Source organism: Nannobrachium achirus (genome assembly GCF_963921795.1).
Source record: "Nannobrachium achirus genome assembly, chromosome: 4".
NCBI lineage: Eukaryota > Metazoa > Chordata > Actinopteri > Myctophiformes > Myctophidae > Nannobrachium > Nannobrachium achirus.
Genome location: NC_137813.1, coordinates 17,311,894 through 17,330,363, shown reverse-complemented (window position 1 = coordinate 17,330,363; position 18,470 = coordinate 17,311,894). Strand labels below are relative to the sequence as shown.

Sequence of the window (18,470 nt, the reverse complement as noted above, 5' to 3'; positions counted from 1 at the left end):
GAGAAGATAAATACAAAACAATGTTTATTACCAAAACACTATAAAAAAACACAGAGGATAACTCCAGAAACATGACACTTACTGCTCAGATAGAGTATCCTGAAAAGGCAGTTCCATTCATTTCTGCAGCTTCAGTCCAACCTTCTTCCACAGATTGAATGCTAAACATATTGCATCAGATTACTGCCTGGGTGGTTTCCATATGCTTTCAAACAAGTAACTTTGTAGATAAGGCAGTTTTGAACTAAATTGCTTTGGTAACAATGTTAGGCATTCGTTTCAATGTTGCAGAGCCCTTAAAAAATATATGTATACAGTTAAGATATCTTCACTTCTATCACATTCTGAGCACACCTTCATGCAACATATTGCAAAATATAAAAATATAACCATACCAAATCCACAATATTGGCATACAGACATAGTTGTCATAACCAAAAATGTGTGTAACATTTAAAATAACCTTTGGTTATTGACTGTATTTAAAATGAAAATATTTTCAAAATGCACTAAAACTATAAAATATTATTAACTAACAACTCATTAAAAAAAAGCTGAGACATGCAGCATTAAAACTCAAATTTTTGGGGGCCGTGCCCCCTTATTGTGACCTGAGTTGAGTGGACATGTGTTCAGTTGCGCAGTGGTTCTCAAAGGGCCCTTTTCCACTGGGGTTGAACCGGTCGCATTCTTTTTTTTCCCCCACCTAATTGTGAACCAGTTCAGAGTGTTTCCACTGCAAATGAATTGGTTCAGAATCAGAACCCTATAAGTTGGTTCGGAACTGGGACCAAAATACCAGGTTTTTCTGGGAACCAAAGTGTCAATATTCTACAGGTTGGAAGATGCAGACGTATCCTTGATTACAATGGTTCTGCTTGAACCTGGTGGAAACACGGTTTGTTAGAAACACCAAAAACGGAACCGGTTCTTCTGGTGGAAAAGGGCCCAAAGTGGGGTCCGGGGAACCCCCAGGGGTCCTTGAGGGAGTTCCAGGGTGCCACAGCTAAATGGCTGGTAGTTAGGAGGTACCAAATGGACCTTTACAAGTCTGTACCAGAGACTCTGGAACCAAATGGACCCATAACTATCAGAGTTATGGGTCCACTATCAGAGGGGGTCTGTGGCCTAATACACAGTAAACTGGGGTGTCCTTGAAGTGAAAACATTTGAGAACCCCTGCAATAGAGACACAGTCAACCTACATAACACAACGGACGACACTTCTGATTATCACATCATAGGCACTTGGGTGATTTAACAGAACTGAGCTCCTAACTCGACCCTGTTATTTAAATTGCATATTAAACTGTACAAAAAAAAAAACACTCCAAATAGGATATTTTTACTCCAAACGTTGCCAGTGGTTTGCAACTCCATGACAGTAGGGGGCGCTCTACTCAGCAGGTGGAGGCTCGGTCTTGTTCTTCTTGTTGAGTACTTGGCGGAGGCTCTCTGGCATCAGGTAGGGCCTTTCAGCAGAGCCGTCGTTCCTCTCAAGATCCTCCACTGCAAAAAGCAGATAGATCGAGTTTAAAAGGGGATTTAAACTTAAAACAGTCCTGGGGTCATTTAGGCCTAGAATTATTGAATGCTTTAACCAGGGTGAAAAATAGCAGATATACAAGCTTGCAGCGTGTTGTAGATCTGCTATTTTTGAAAAAGTCGTGAAAATGTGTGCAAGTCTTTGAATTGAACGTTTGTAACTAAAATTTTGCTTCTGGGTGGTCCCTGGAACTAAATATTTTGAGATGGGGGTCCGTGGCCAAATACATATCATTTTGGGGGTCCTTCACATGAAAAGTTTTGTGAACCTCTGACTTAGCTCTAGCTCCAGTTAAGTGAAAAGGACCTTTTCTTTGACGATGGCTGGCCAGATTGCTGACATTGAAACATCAGAAGGATTCAAAAGGCACTTATAGAATCGGGTCAAAATTCTAATTTTCACGATTTAAAAAATAAATTGTAGATCTACAAGCTCACAGCGCAGCACTCGGTGCCGCGCTTGGAGCTTGTATATCTGCTATCTTTCAATAGTTAAAGCATAAAATAATGATACACAATAATGTGTTTACCCGTTCTAAATGGGTTAACCAAACAGTTATTCATTACATTTAGCTAGATATTTGATATAGACTTTTATCAGACATGCCCCCTTCCTATACAAACCTATTGTAACTTCAAACTCCACTATAACCATATTAGATTCATTGAAAACACACATCCCTGATTCTGGTGGACTGTTGTCTAATTGAAACCTGTTTGACATGTTTTACTTTGTGGTAAACGTGAGGTGAGCCCCAGGTAGGACCTGCGGTAAGCTCCTCACCATGGCAAAAATGAGTGAGAAGTACTTCTGCAAGCGGTGTCTGGAGGTTGCAACACATCGCTTAGAACTTCTAGAGCTGAATTATTAGTCAAACATTAGTAACTAGGTCATATAACGTTGCAACGTTTTGAAACTGACATTATCGTTTGTGTTGGGTGGAAACCAAGATTGTTACTTTAAATTCAGCAACAGTAGCAGATCGGCAAGCTCATCTAGCTTTTGATAATTGTCTGTAGTATGATCAAGTAGGCCATTCATTTAAACAAAACACAAAAGTTCAAATATGGAGATAAGGTTTCTGCCTGACAGCAATGACATGATATTGTCAAACCTAGCAAGCTTTCACCCAAAGTTCAGCTAAAGTTACCTTTGTTGTTTGTTTCCGCACATTTAGATCACAGAAAGAAATAACATTAAAATGTAAAAGGTAGTTAAGAGTATCAGAGACACTGGGAACTTTAATCAATACTAATTGACATATCACTGCCTGCATGCTAATAAGATTTTTAAGGGCAGTTGAAAAAAGTTCAGCTTCATGCAGCAGAGACTTGCTGACTATCCAAACAGTCTGCAGTGTCAGGCACACACATGTCATGGCATAGAGTGATTCCCAAACTGTCCAGGTCGAGACCCAAAAAGAGAGATTAGATGATTGTCCGGGACCCAAACTAGTGAAAATAGCAAATCTACAAGCGTCGCTTCGCACCGTGATGCGAGCTTATATATCGGCTATTTTCACTACTTCTTATTATTTTGTCTTTATGGAGTTGCTTAGATTTGTTTTGTTGTTATGGAGTTGCTTAGATTTGTTTGTTTGTTTTAAAATGTATACATTGTTATTTTTAAATTAAATGTAGGAAAAAATTATTCGATTTTTACTCGAGTCGCGAGTCGTGACCCATAAAAATAGGTCGACCCATTGTTTGGGAAACAGTGGCATAGAGGTAACAAAAGGCATTACAGTACGTTGCTATAGTGATAAAGCCCCACGTCTTAACATTGCTTTTAGTCTCAAAAGAGGACACCATTTACTAGATGAAAATTACGTACAAATGAGTCAAGGTAGTGAATAGTAAACAAAAATAGTGCATTGACAGTATAGTGCGTAGTTAAAAAAAACTATAATAAAAAAAAAAGGTACGCAAGCAGTAAAACAGGGATTTAAGATCTACTCATCAAGCATAAAAATATACCTTTAAAGGGGTTTAGGTCAAAGTGCAAACATTGCACACAACATAATGCTGTAAATTAGGCACATAAGTGACTTCAAGTTTGACCAGTGGCAGTGGTAGGAAAACTAATAAAAAGAAAATGCTTTCAATGTTAGCTTAGCTCCTCCCTTAAAGCTGCAATCCGTAAGATGTTTAATTTCTGAGATCTGAACTCTGGGCTAAGACAGGACACCTGCGTGGGCAGGATTGCGATTTGAGCATACAAGAGTAGTGAAAATAACAGCTCTACAAGCTCAAAACATGTCATGTTGTGACCTTGAAGAGTCATTTTCATCAGATCGTTATTGGCACTATTGTTAAATCTTTTTAAAATAATAAAAAGTAACGGTCCATTATAGATTGGTATTAAAATGTATTCACAGACAAAGTTATGGATTGCAGCTTTAACTTATGATAATCACAACTCTGCTCTTATCTGAGGTACAAATATAACTCTTATCCAGCTAAAGTCATTAGCAGCAAGCGATCCCCATAGGATACCAATATAAAAGCCATCATTAGTCACTTGCCAAAGGGAAACAGCAACTTTGATATCATTGACCAGGACACGGCTTCTTCCTTTTGAGTTTAACTGTGTCTGTGACAAATCTGCCCTGAACAAAAGATAGGCTATATCTTAAGTTCAGGCTGGCAGCCCAAAAATCCTGATTGTAGCCTAAACCAGATTGGAACCAACTTGTCTTACCAGAAAACGAAAGAAGAGAACACACACACACACACACACACATTTGAAACACATTCCTAGGTAGTTTGAACTAAAGTCCGATTCAAATCCGATTCTTCAGTGTCTGTAGATTGAGGTTCCACAGATTTTAAAAACAGCTGTTCAAATGGGGGCGGTGGGTCTGTGGCATAGCCTAATGCAAAAACTGTAAAAAAGAAAAATTCAATAAAGCTCGAAACGACCTGCTACTTTTGATGCTTATGTGTGGCGCTGTAGTATGATCAAGTAGGGCATTAATTTAGGGAAGTAAAAAATAAGAGTTTTCTGCCTGACAGCAACTATATCAAACTGGGTTGTCCTTGAAGTGAAAATGGGATTTGAGGTTGGACTGGCTAAACAGAGTCGTCCTGCTGCGTCAGCGCTGGGGCTGCTCGCGCAGCTGGACGCGCTCGTCCTCCTCTGGCCCGGGTTGAGGCGAAGCAGAAGACAACTGCTCCTCTGTCTTCACCTCGCCTTTGTCCTCCCATAGGATCTCATGCAGGGTCGAAGACATGTAATACGGCCTCTCGGCTGAGCCGTCATTGCGCTCCAGGTCCTCGCCTTTTTTTTAATGGGTAAATAGTGTTTGTGTGTGTGTGGTTAAGGGGATGAAACGATGAAAGGTTTGGTGGTCAGAGAAACAGTAAGAAGATTGAGGGATAAGGAAAGAAGAGAAGAGAAAGGAAGAGAAAGTCAGAACCACAAAGCCAAAAGGCACCCACATGCATTACACACCCAGTACAGGCAATTAAAAAGGTTAGAAAGGGTAAGGTGAGTGATTTTAGAAGTTTGTATCAGTGGTTTTCAAAGTGGGGTCCAAGGAGGGACCCCCAGGAGTCATTGTTCAGCTGGCTTTAGGGCCAGCAGGCCTGCATGGGCACCAAGCTCTAGGGGGAACCACACGCCTGGCCAAATGTGAACAAAGACTTTAGCAATAAAATATTGTCCTGGTGCTACTAAAGTAGCATTACATGGCACAGAAGGGGGTCCACAGAGATGATTGGTAGTTGGGAACCAAATTACTTGGACCCATTCAGGCTCTTTTAACTGCAACAATAGGGTGCTATTTGCTAGCATATACTAAAAAACAATTAGTCCAACAATTGGTGATCAATGAAAGAAACCTAAAAAAAAGGCTTGGCAGGAGAGCTGAGAGTAAATGGAGAAGTTACAAAGTAGTACATGAAGTCAGGAAATGGTGCAGCACAGAGTGCCGGGGTGGTGTGGAGGAGTCGTGTGCAGAGCAGACAGGTCAGTGAATAGTGTGTAAGAGTTTAGGATTTGTTTTATTTCCGATCACTCCATCCTCAGTTACTCACAGCTTCCCCATGTAGCCTATAGCCTTTTGGAGTTACTTTGATATCATTGCTGTCGGACTGAAACCTCTTATCTCCATATTCAAACCTTTTGTGTTTCTTCGTAAGTCAATGCCCTACCATGATATCATGATACAGCATCAGTTGTACTGTACTGACTGAATCTACTATTTCTGTCTATTTTTTTATCTGAATCCTGAGAAGAAACAGTTTTGGACACATGAGGTTTCCACCCGACAGAGACGATACCCTGTTGGACTAAATCAATGTTCTTAGCAACATGCTAGGACTTTCAAGCCTGAATGTTATAAAAGGAATACATAATGTGTCTAAAATCACTGAACTTAACCTGAAGATAAATCACAGAATGTGTTAAATGTGTGCGTTCAGCAACACCATGCAGTTTAAAATTAGCAGCAGCCCAACACCAAATCAATTTAAAAGTGTTGAAAAGGTGTGGAAGTGCATTTGATACAGTCCATCACAGAGCATTGAATTTCCTTACGCAGTTGAATGGTCAGTCCTCACAAAACGACCATTCCTTTCACCCTGTTAACTCTAGATATTCACAATGTTCCATTTGTGTGTTTGTGGACAAATAGTTGGCACTTGCACTACCAATGAGAATACAATAACCAGGTGTTACTGTATATACGTATACCGGTAAGTAAGTACTTACAGAAGCAGAGGAAGAGCGTGTCCACACACATGGCGTAAACGCTGAAAAAGCCGTGGGCAATGAGGTAGGAGCCGACCACCACCGTCTACAATAGAGGACAAAGAGAACATACACACATTCAGGCCAAATGTACATTTTGTTGCACAACTATGATAAATGAGAGGCCGTGTACCACTTATTTTTGTCAAGTGAAACTGAAATTTAAATGAGCCCTTAGCTTGGAGCAAAGACATGCGAATGGTTGAAATAAAATGTGACGGCCCCTTGGCTTTAGATCTTTGGCCTGCTGGGTTATTTGGGTTGGTTTGTTTGGTTGCTTTGAGTTGTTTTGAGTTGCCTGGTTGCTTTGGAGCTTTCTCACACATTCATACATTTCATACATCACTGACTTACTGATTACAAAATTCAAAAAAGTGTATTTCTCTTACAATACTTACTTTTCTTATTTATTATTCTAAATCAATCTAATTATAATTGAAACAGTCATGTGTGGTCTCCACTTTGTCCACCTTTGAGACGCAGTCTGACAAGTCGTGACACCGTTCATTATTAATTAATGGAAATATCACATCCAAAACAACCAGGAAAAAACGAGTTTCTTTCCGTTAAGACGGACACATTCATCATGTCTTGCTAAAGCCTGTTCCGAGCTGCCTGAATATCAAAGTGAAATCTAGAGCATCCGTCACACCTACCAGGATGGGGACCCAGTAATAGTGGAGATTTGGGGCTGTGTCCTCAAAGGCCTTCACTCTCCCCGAGAAGAAGAAGAAAGCAAAGATCCCTGGGGCAGCAAAATGGAAGACATGTCACAAACGGGATAGAAGGTTATCCGTCTAAACAAAATGTACAGTTGAACGATGGGTGGATGAATGTGATGGACCGGTCAACTGCTGACTTACCCACAAGCCCTACGATGAGGAGCTTGCCCAAAAACAAGAGGAAATCTGTCACTTTGTCCAGAACAGCTACCCTGTAAAACCAAAAAGTCAGAATTAATTAACAGTGGGTAAATATACATTAAATGACTGGCCTCTCTGGTAGTGAGAGGAAATTTAAATCATGTCACATTTCCAGTGGAGTGGAGGTGACATGAACGGACCAAGAAACACAAACGCCAAATATATTTACTGAAGGGAAGAAAGTAGGCACATAAAAGTGTCTACTTGAAAGTAGCTTACAATTATGTAAATATCGCAAAATGTGGGCTCCCAGCAATTGCTGTATAAACTGCTAGCACCGTAGGAAAGATGCGAAATGACAACGGCATCAGCATTTCATGGCAGCAAACAGTTAATGTGCAGTTTTACAGTTACAATATGGTACCACCTGGATTCAAACCCACCACTCAAACCTAAGGGGAATTCTCCCTTGGCCAAGGGAGATTTTAGGTTTCTGGTCTTCAGGCACTCGTCTACTCGGTCTACTTTGCTACATTCAACCCCCTTAAATATACATCCCAAAAGGAATTGCCACCTGGATTCAAACGCACATCTCTCCTGCATAGGAAACCTTAGCTAGTTCTTGCCCGGATCTCTTGACTTCAGTATAGCTAAAATAACGATGTATTAATTACAAGATATCCTGGATTTGACGTATTATTAATTAAAGGGACACTAATGCAAACACGAACTCACACAGACTCACCTGATCATGTTCCTCATGAGAAGGAAAAAGGCATCTCTGGCAGAAGCGCAAAAGTGTTTACCATATATGGCCACCTAGGGACAAAAGACACTTGTTACATTCATAACAAATGCATCTTCAAATTCGGAGTATTGTAATGATGCAAGTGGCCAGCACACGCACCATAATGTAGGCATTTCTGTTGAGGAACTTGATACATTTCTCCAGACACCAGAAGCAGCACTTTAGACAGCAGATGCAGAACTTGGCAAACTTATTCTGGGCTCCTGTGAGGGATCACACAACAAGAACAAAGATTTAACAATTTACAGAAAAAAAAAGAAAACACACAAGAAAAACATTCAGTAATTTATTTAGTAGCATCGACTTTTGCATTTGACTCGCTACACTACATGAAGATATGCCATCTCTCCCAACCTATTCTGGGCCGTAGGGACCATGTACATTACATGGGTACAAGAGATAAGGTGGTGACCCCAGATGGCAACAGTTAGGAGTTTGACATTCTGGCAGGGGGGTTTGCAAGGGGACACCCTCAACCTCATCAATATAGTTCTGGAGTCTGGACTATACACTTAAGACAGGCAGGCATCAGTGGATGGAAGCAGGTACTCTGCCTCACTATACCTAGGAGGTCCAGAATCAGATGACTCTTTCCTATGTGGATGACATCTGCCTACTATCTGACCATGTGGAGCAGGTACAGCTGCACGTGACCAGAGTGGAGATGTGTACCAAGGTAAATGCTAAGAAAACCAAGGTTATCACCCGCAGGTCATCGGTTTCTCTGTAACACCACCATGCTAGAGGACGGTTCTGCAGATCTTTCAGTCCGAGTGTATCAAAGGGTGCGTTCGGAAATGTGCACCGGGTCTGGTTAGGGTTAGTTTTAGGAATAGTTTTACTGAGGTTAGGGTTAGGGTTGGGTTTAGGCATAGTTTTACTGAGGTTAGGGTTAGGATTAGGGTTGGGTTTAGGCACTCACTACACTGAGCACACACCCGGTGCGCATTTCCGAACGCACCCTTTGATATGCTCGGACTGAAAGACCTGCAGAAAACACTCTCTACTATTTGGATCTGGCTAATGACTTCAAATAACTGGGCTCATGGGTCGACTCGACAGAGCAAGACCTTAAAAGTGAGGAAGGGGTACGCATGGAGGGCTCTGAAAACTAAAACTCCCAAACTCCCCAGACACATCCAGCTCAGCCTCTTCTCTGGTCTGTATGCTGGACACTGAAGCCTGCCCTGCAGAAGTCCCTGGATGGATGCTACTTACAGTAAACTAACATCAACTACAACGAATAAGCTAGACAGACGCATGGAGGATTGAGATTACTGGAAACACAGCTAGAGGACAACTGAAATTCATGGGTGCAGCCTTTGGATGACTAGGATGCCTCCCACCCCAACAATAGACAGGATACCTCCCACCCCAACAATACTAGGATGCCTCCCACTCCAACAATAGATAGATATAGACAATACTAGGATGCCTCCCACTCCAACAATAGATAGATATAGACAATAGACTGTTCCACCCCTCCCGTTCAGAGACGAAAACGGCTTTTTTCCTATTATTAATTTGTTGAACTCTTACACCCCCCCTATGCATTATGTTGCTCCTTTTTTATTGAATTGATTTGATTCGTTGGACACTTGTGTTCAATGACAAAATAAAATCGTCCATCCATCAAGACGATAAAGAGTGATGTATACTTAGTTGTGTGCGGTGTCACACAACCAAGGAAAATCAATGGTAACACACCTTTGAGTTTGTGGTCCAGGTACTCCAATAAAACCCTGATGATCTGAACGATGGACAGAATGAGAGAGCCGAACGCCAGAGACCCTGTGTGGTACCTGACACAAACACACACACATTACATTACTGTAAGACGAACACGTTTGAGGAAATATGTAAGTGCTAAAAACAAAACTATACAATTGCATACTATAGACTAGAGAAATGCATAGACAAACACGGATCCTTGATCAAGACACTATACCCAAACCCATGTTAAGTGGCAGCGAATGAGAGTTAGCTAAATTACTGGTCAAACTCTAAGTTAAATGTAAACACACACCAGTGTTGATTCGTAGACTAAAACTAGACGAAAAATGTTGGTCGAGTACCTTTTTTCACAGACGAAAACGAAATAAAACACACACACACACACACACACACACACACACCTGAGAGATCTCCCCAGGGAAGCGAAGACGGGAAAGGCAGGCATGTCGTCTGGCTTCACGAAGGCCCAGTAGTAGGAGGCGAAGGCCCCCGCCAGGGTCATCTGCCCCAGGGCCGTGACGAAGTTGGCGCACCAGAAGAAGAGGAAGACGTTGTAGAACTGCAGGCCGATCAGGTACTTGTGGTAAACCGTCTCACCGCCGTAGAAGGCAAACAGGCATTCACTGTCGGGGCATTCTTTCTTCATCTCAGATGTGGTGAAGTTCTGAATGCAGCACATAAAGTGTCAATGATTGAATGCTTGAATTATGGACAAAACTATGAACAAACGTGACATCGGAAAAATAAAGACATTTGGGGATGAAGATTTATGTAAACTACTGTAGGTTAATATTGACATTGACATGTGGACAAGGCTTATAGTTGGTATCAGCCGAGCAAAGAGGCCATCTGGCCCCTGCCTGTATAATGCGCTGCATCCCTGGGAGATGGATTGCTTAGGTGAAATGCCACGCCTACCATCAGCTCCCAGTACTTACTACATGATACCCAAGCCGTGTGTCAGAGTAGCTCAGTCGTTAGACTGCTAGCCTTTGAATCGTTAAGGTTCTGGGTTCGATCCTAGACGATCCTCAACCACCAACCCAGCCCCACCACATCAATTCATGTCCCTGGTCTAGCACATTTGTGAAGGGAATAGACACCCTTGTTGCTCAGCTGATACCAACAATAAGATGCCTTTTTTACACTGAGGACAATCATGTATTGTACTTTACAACGGAGAGGATAAAACATAAGGTAACTTACAGCTGGCTCACACGTTTTCCTGCCGTGCTCACATGCCGTTTCATTAAACACCTTATAGATGGGCTCGTTGGAGGTGGACAGGAAGCTAATCAATCCGTCAAGGACAACGACTAGCATGACTTTAAACGACTCAACATTTCCCCCACTGAGTGGCGTGTACAATATTAGGCATGACTCCCACTAAATAGACCACCTCGGGTAAAAACTAGAATCAGCAAATGATTCACCCATCAAATTCACTTAAGATGACACCTGTTAATCTTGAGAAAAGCAAAGCTGAGAGAGTGAGAGACAGTGTAGGAGAGACAGACTGTAGGTAGGCTGAGAGAGAGTTGAGAGGGAAACAATGTAGGTGTGACAGATGCAGGAAAGCTGAGAGGGGTACATATACGGTTCCAGAAACAAGGGGCTTAATCATAACACCATATCTGTGCAAGGTCCCAATACAGTCGACAGTCATTCACTGTAAGAAGGATACACAGCAGTGACTGCCCAGTAGGCAATGACCATGGCCAGGAGTGCAAAGGTGAACAGCGGGTAAAACAGGGAAGACATCACGTGTCCAATAGCTCTGCAAAAAGAAAAACAACAACAGTTGAGTTTTGGTGGGCTCAGTAAGGGCACGGTCAACACAGCACTTTTATTCGACATATGATTCTGCCGATGCATTTCAATGGGAATGGTGTGGTTTGATGTTCTTGCGTAGTAGTTTGTAGCCGCACTCATATGGACATGAACATACAGGCCGTACTCATACGGACATACACACTCGGTCAAATGTTGGAGCGGCAGGCCCCGCTCACAAAACAATGCTGAATACAAATGAGTGACTTTCTGCTTTTTTTGGTTTTATAGAATAAACTTTGCTTTATTTTAATCTCCTCGAGTGCTCGGATCTCAGCTTCTTTTTTCTAGACTGATTTTCTGCATTCAAATCAAACCCAAATATAATCCATCATCATTACATTGTTCCATTTTAGAGACATCATCTCTGCATGGGCCCTTAACCCTGCAAGGCCCGAATTAATTTCTACTGGCCAAATAAAAATAAAAAAATCAGATGGTGTTGTAGGAGTCCTAATCACAGGAAAATGTAATGTTAAAAAATTAATAATGTTTTGTAAGGTTTTATAGCCATACATCATAAATCATGCTCTAATTTGCATTTTGGGGATATTTTTCACAATAATAACACATATACATGTTCTAGACATTCTAATGATCACGAAAAAAAACATTACAGGCATTTTACTTATGTTTTAGTGAGGAATAGCTTCAGTTAAAAATTGAGATGTTGTTCGTCCGGACGCAGGAATTTCAACTTCTCTGGGAGGTGTGAATATCACTCGCTCTGGGGGGTATTTATATGCAAATATCGTGGCCAATGGCATTGTAATACTAAACAATAGGATTTAATGGTGATGTTAATGTTAAAAAATAACAGGAAAACTAATTATTAATTAACATTAATTAAAATAAAATAAAAATGATTTAAAAAACGTTGCCAAAAAGCAACGCTGGGCCTTGCAGGGTTAACTCGACATTTCAATCCATTATGATGACTTAATTCACAATCTGTCCTCATTTGACATTCTTTTCCTCCATCGATAGTCCGCAGCCCCTCCCAGCTCTGTGCGCTGTAATTCTAAAAGAAAGAACAGTCTGATAGCAAATCTTACCTGCTGGCCTCTTTGATGAGAGCGATGGCAATGAGGATCCTCTTCCTGAGGAAGATGAGCAACAGGATGATTATGACCTCAACGATGGCTAGGATGATCACTGAGAGAGAGGGAGACAGAGACAGACATAAAGCATTCAATTCGCTGGGGCAGCGCTTGTTCACAGTCATTTATTCAATTATAAATGTTGCTCAAATGCATTTGTAAACACATGTATGAGTACCTGATGGTCAGTGGTGTAAAGTAACTGTACTGTACTTTACTTTACTTGAACATTTCCAATACTTTTACTTCTACTCCACTACATCTCGGATCCAAATATTGTACCTTTACTCCGTCAATATTATATAAGTTTTAGTTAGTTACATTGAAGATTTTGATAATTATTACAAAACTTACATTAACAACTTCAGACCTATATACATTTCGGCCATTTGAAAATGGCCGATCTACCGCGACACATTGTGAGCTTGTAGATCGACTATTTTCAAAATATTTGCACACATCTGAAAACTTAAAATGACACAGAACGAGTACTTTTACTTTTTGTAATTTAAGTACATTGATACCAATACCTTTGTACTTTTACCTGAGTACATTTTGAATTCTGGACTTTTAGTATTTCTACATTGCAGTATTGATACTTGTACATAAGCACAACATGAGAGTACTTTTCCCACCACTGCTGGTGCTAATCCATACAGATCAGCCATGTGAGCATGTACTCACATCCACAGTATATGAGTGGATGAGTGGGTGGGAGGGGGTGTCTGTACTCACCGAAGGCCAGCCAGGTCTGTCTGATCTGCAGGTAGACGGCAAAGTCTGTCTGAAAGCCCAGGTCCTGCAGTGTGACATCTGCTCCAGGCTCTCCCTTCAGGGAGTAATACTCCATGGAACAGTGGAAGATACCTGTGACACATAGTACATACCATCACCACCAGGGGGAGACACATACCCATTACTACCACTGACCCAAAACAAAAAAACAATTTCCCTGGAAGAGGTATGGGTATGCAGGGTATGCAAAGCATCTGTTGTATTCTAATTGATTGATTACTGATGTCAAACTTCTGACACTTTCAATGACTTACATTGAATTTCAGCTTTCATATAAACAACATATCTAGCATCCTTTAAAATTCCCCTGAAAAACCACCTCTCGGTCAGGACTTGAATTTTTTTGCGCCCTCCCTTAAGCCTATATATGTCTTCTAGGTCAGGGGTTCCCAAACTTTTCAGGCCGCTACCCCCCAAATCATATTTTGGAGGGGTCTACAAGCTCACAATGACTTGCACTGTGAGTCGTTATGAGCTTGTAGATCAGCTATTTTCCATTTGTTTTAAGAGTAAGTCCTTACCGTAGCCTATGACCAGTATCACCATGACGATAATCACCCACACCATGATTCCTGCCAGGAAGCGAAGCAGGACGATGAAGAGGAGGCTGGTGAGCATGGCGATCACCAGCCCACTGGAGGAGGGGGGAGGGGGGGGACACAAATAAAGAGGAAACATGATTTCACACTTTACAGACAAATTGTAGTTTGCTGGTGTGTTTTTTTTTTTGGAACAGTGCAAGTGATTTGCTGCTATGAGCAGGACCCTTTAGTTGAGAAATAGATGAAGCAGGGACCCCCACAACTTGTTCATAGATTCCATATACAGTAGTTTCATTGTTTGACGGATTCGTGTCAATTTGTGTTTTCAGATATTTAACCACTTGAACCGTCAATACTCAGTAAACTTGACCTTTCACTCTGCTAGTCCGCTCTCTTTCCCCTCTACACAAAAGCTCTTTCTGCGAGGCGTTGTGAGCTTGTATATCTGCTATTTTTGGCTAAAGTTCTCAGAATATGGACACTAGGGTTCAAGTGGTTAATATAAAAAAGAAGAAAAAAAGGTTTCTATCACTCAAAGATTTGGAGGACAGCCCGTAGTAACACTGAGGACCCCCTCGGGGTCCCGGACCCCCTGTTGAAGACCCATGGTGCTAGAAGATTTAGGATGTGTGGGGTGGTTCTTACATGAGGATCCAGTACCAGGACTTTGTGTAATCCTCAAAGATCTTCATGACCACCTGACGAGCCTCAATGACCACAGTTGCATTCCTGTGTGGGAAAGATAAACAGGTGGTATTAAGTGAGAGGGGAAGAGGCTTCCGTTATGATACCTCAACAGCGATTAAGACCTGCTCAACTGGATCGCGCCTACTGTTTATACTGTGTATGTTGGGGCAGGTTGTGGCAGGATGCAGAACAGTATAGACATTTTCTGGTATTCAAAGGATTAGAGAAAGGGACCTGAGATTTAGTCTCTGCTCAAGCTTTAAATAACGAACATCAGGACTTTACAAGCCTGATTTCAGACTCAGCTGACGCTTGAGTCTGACATTGTGCCCCGTCTGAACAATTTCTGGGGGAGGGAATTTTGTGCGAGCGTGTGCGCACGGTCGCGGCGTGTGTGTCTGTGCCATTGACAGCTTCCACACAGAACTGCGACCAAGAACATGTAATCAACATTAACAGCTTGGTGAAATCAGTGCGCACGTGTGTGTGTGTGTGTGTGTGTGTGTGTGTGTGTGTGTGTGTGTGTGTGTGTGTGTGTGTGTGTGTGTGTGTGTGAGAGTCAGACTTTTGTCTTGAAAATCGGGACTTGTGACTCGTGACTAGCCTGAACTTCCCCCGGAAGACATAAAAAGGCGCCATAAGAATATTTTGTAGGGGAAAAAAAATCCTTTAAGTTAAAGGCCATTTTAGAAAAGTTTAATGTATCAGTGTGAAGGTGATGAACTCACTTGACTCCGTCCACCAGGTCTTTGGCATCTCTTATTCCACTTCCATCATCAAACGTGGTTTGATTCCCCACCGTGATCACTCCTCCCTTGCCACCCAGGGCTGGGAAGCATCGACGAGTGACTGAAGTGACACGGAACAAACAACAGTTTACGATTAGATATTGTGTTTTCTATTTATTACTTATTGTTATTATTATTTATTACAAATATCTTCTATTAAAAAATGTAGGGTAAGTGATTTTCCTTTGTTAAAGTTGTACTATGTAACTTTTTTTATAAAACAAATCTTAAAATTCTCCTAACTATTAAATCACAAAAGTTTTAGAAGATCCGCGCCGTGAATTTCAGCCTGTAAAGCCTTCTCTGTATGTAAACTGAGATCCTTGCCGTGGACCGGATCTCGCGCCAAAATTGCGTCATCACACTACCGGCCAATCACAGCGAGGGTTATACAACTGCCGGCCAATCACAGCGCATCTTGAAGTGGGGTCGCTATGGCAGCCATATTTGTTGTCGCCCGTTTGTACCATCCCTTCTCTAGGTAATTTCGCCTACCAGGCAGGGTGAAGGAGTCCGTATCTCTGGAATTACTGAACGCACAGGAACAAGGGACCCCTTAAAAGATAGATCTCAGCGAGGTGGAGGCAGACGCGGGGGTCTGAAGGTACGAAAAACGTCCGAAAGACGCGGACGCGACCGCGGTTTGCTATAGGGCTAATGACCACTAGTTGGGCATCTTACACAGTATGGCTTTAAAGTAAGTGTTAAATAGCTCCATCTATACTCTGACGGTACTCAATGCTATAGTATTTGTTCACTAGAATTGCTATAGAATTTGTCACCCAACATGATGTACATTGTCCAGACAGAGACAGACAGACAGACAGACAGACAGACAGACAGTCTGTGAATGAGGAAGGAAGGATTGATACTCTAAGTGACTTACAGGGCCTGCTAGGTGTCAGCATGGCAGGACATAGACCCTCCGACAAGACCGTTGGAACACCTTTCTGGATGATCTGTGTCAGGAGGAGAGAAAAAAAGAATAGTTGTTGTATGTGTTGTGTTTCAGTTTGTCACAGATATTCTTCTGGACATTTAAACAATTCCAACAATGCTACAAAGAAGATGGCTTTCATGGCCCATGACACTGAGGAGGTCAAAGCCGTCAAGAGTGATCTGAAAAAGGCCAAGGACTGCTTCAGGGAACAAACTGGAGGGGTTAACAACTCTGTATGTGTGTGCGCGCGCGTGCGCGTGTGATAGGTTTGATTTGTCCTCCCAGCCACAGTGCTCTGTAATGTCGTTCATGAACATCTTTGAGATTGGTCGTGCCAATTACAGAAGTTCACAGAATAATTGTCAGCTGCAGTCTTGATGGAGAGCTTCATAGAGTGGAGTGACAACAACCACCTTCACCTCAACATAGGCAAGACCAAGGAGCTGGTGGTGGACTATCGACAGAGCAAGAAGGAACCCCTGACTCCCGTCACCATGAGTAGGAGGGTAGAGATGGTGGACATAGTTCTGAGAAACATGGCCTCAGTTTTTCTCTCACACCCACCCGCCCTTTAAGTGCGAGCAGCTCAATAATGCTGTTGCTGATCTTCAGCAAGAGAATGTAACAAATCTGTAGTTAACTCCATTCTTAGTGAAACAAACCAGAGTTGCAACTGTATTTGGTCTGCTGTTTCCCTCTATACAAATTCTCCTTGCCAGAAATAGCAGATCTAGATCAGATCGGCTATTTCTGGCAATTGCTCCCCCCAGAATAGGGCGTGTTATACAAGTGTCATCTCAGTGCCTAAAGCATGTACCCCACCCTTCTGCATAGGTCCTGGTTCAGTCACAACAGTCACTACAACTGCGTTCCCAGTGTCACGGTTCTACTCACCATTTCTTTAGTCACCCCCTCTTTGCAGAAGTTCTTGTAATATTCAAAGTCCTTAGGGATTAAGGAGGCCTTAAACAGCGTCATGAACTTATCGGGGCATTTCTCCACGCATATCTGAGGAGGAAACAATCGTTTCAATACCAGTTAAAACAAGACCAATAACTAAAACCGCATGTGTGGTTCATTTATTTATTATTATTTTTTTTCTTCCAATCCACACAGAGTAGAGCGTGAAGACCTCACCTGTGTGGTTGGACACTGGAACTCTAGGAGCACCATGGGGCTTGCACACTTCATTATGTTGAAGTAGAACAATAGAGGCTTCTTCCTGCTCAGGACACACATACACAAAATATGTATTTATATCCACATAAACAGAAGAACAAGAGGGCCTTGTACAAAGGTCACAAACACACGCCAACTGTTTGGCCCTCCTTTTGGAGAGGCCGGCCATTTGAAATTGTTTGAAAATAGCCATCTACATGCTCACAACACCTCGCAACACTTAAGCATGTGTGTGCTATTTTCACAATAGAACAGTGTTATACAAAATGTAATGCCTCAACTGTTAGTGCTCGTCAGGGTGGGGGGGTCCCCAGTTAAAATATGATTATTTTGGGGGTCGCGGCCTGAAAAGGTTGAGAACCCCTGGTCTAGTCTAGTGCTGCAACAGTCGGTGCTCTGATAGGAAAGACCACTTACTCCTGTGGAGTGCCAGCATGCCCACAGAACTGTCCTCTGCTGTCTGTGGGGTAGATCACCTTCCTGGGGTCACCCTGGGACCATGCTAGGAGGACGGAGAGAGACACAGAGAGAGACAAGACAGAGACAGAAGGAGAGATAAGTCTATAGGATCTTTATAATAAGAGCACTTTTCTAAGCACCCAAAATTGCTTTACATTCTTTTTAAATGAACATTTGATAGCATAGTCTACATTGCAGCGCTTCACTGGTTCCCGCAGGCGAAAACTCAACTTTGCGCACTACATCTTCAACAAATTAAAGCAGTTTCCCAATTATATACAAATACTGTACAGTACTATACTAAACTTTATTCATCATGTTTAACATTTCTCACCATGCTTTTGGTTCCAACATGAAATGACACAGGACAACCACAGATGTAATCAAGCTGTGACTTATGAAACCATAATTACAAAAATTGCGAAATGTTTTCCCAAACGATATAAC

The 18,470-nt window shown here is 42.0% G+C and overlaps 1 protein-coding gene across 1 annotated transcript in view; it reads right to left on the bottom strand.

Annotated features, from left to right (window-relative positions):
- Window positions 1–18,470, bottom strand: part of LOC308284268 (choline transporter-like protein 2) — a 33,998-nt gene continuing 15,528 nt past the window's right edge. The window contains exons 4-22 of the mRNA XM_080724842.1: window positions 17,982–18,066; window positions 17,523–17,607; window positions 17,280–17,393; window positions 16,332–16,404; window positions 15,386–15,506; window positions 14,616–14,699; window positions 13,950–14,062; window positions 13,369–13,500; window positions 12,589–12,688; window positions 11,388–11,480; window positions 10,910–10,994; window positions 10,105–10,367; window positions 9,677–9,771; window positions 8,069–8,172; window positions 7,907–7,980; window positions 7,162–7,232; window positions 6,955–7,043; window positions 6,260–6,344; window positions 1–1,509 (exon numbers count right to left, since the gene is read on the bottom strand). Coding sequence (XP_080580968.1) covers window positions 1,397–1,509; window positions 6,260–6,344; window positions 6,955–7,043; window positions 7,162–7,232; window positions 7,907–7,980; window positions 8,069–8,172; window positions 9,677–9,771; window positions 10,105–10,367; window positions 10,910–10,994; window positions 11,388–11,480; window positions 12,589–12,688; window positions 13,369–13,500; window positions 13,950–14,062; window positions 14,616–14,699; window positions 15,386–15,506; window positions 16,332–16,404; window positions 17,280–17,393; window positions 17,523–17,607; window positions 17,982–18,066 — 1,979 coding nt within the window. The 3' untranslated portion in view covers window positions 1–1,396. The remainder of the gene's footprint in view (window positions 1,510–6,259; window positions 6,345–6,954; window positions 7,044–7,161; window positions 7,233–7,906; window positions 7,981–8,068; window positions 8,173–9,676; window positions 9,772–10,104; window positions 10,368–10,909; window positions 10,995–11,387; window positions 11,481–12,588; window positions 12,689–13,368; window positions 13,501–13,949; window positions 14,063–14,615; window positions 14,700–15,385; window positions 15,507–16,331; window positions 16,405–17,279; window positions 17,394–17,522; window positions 17,608–17,981; window positions 18,067–18,470) is intronic.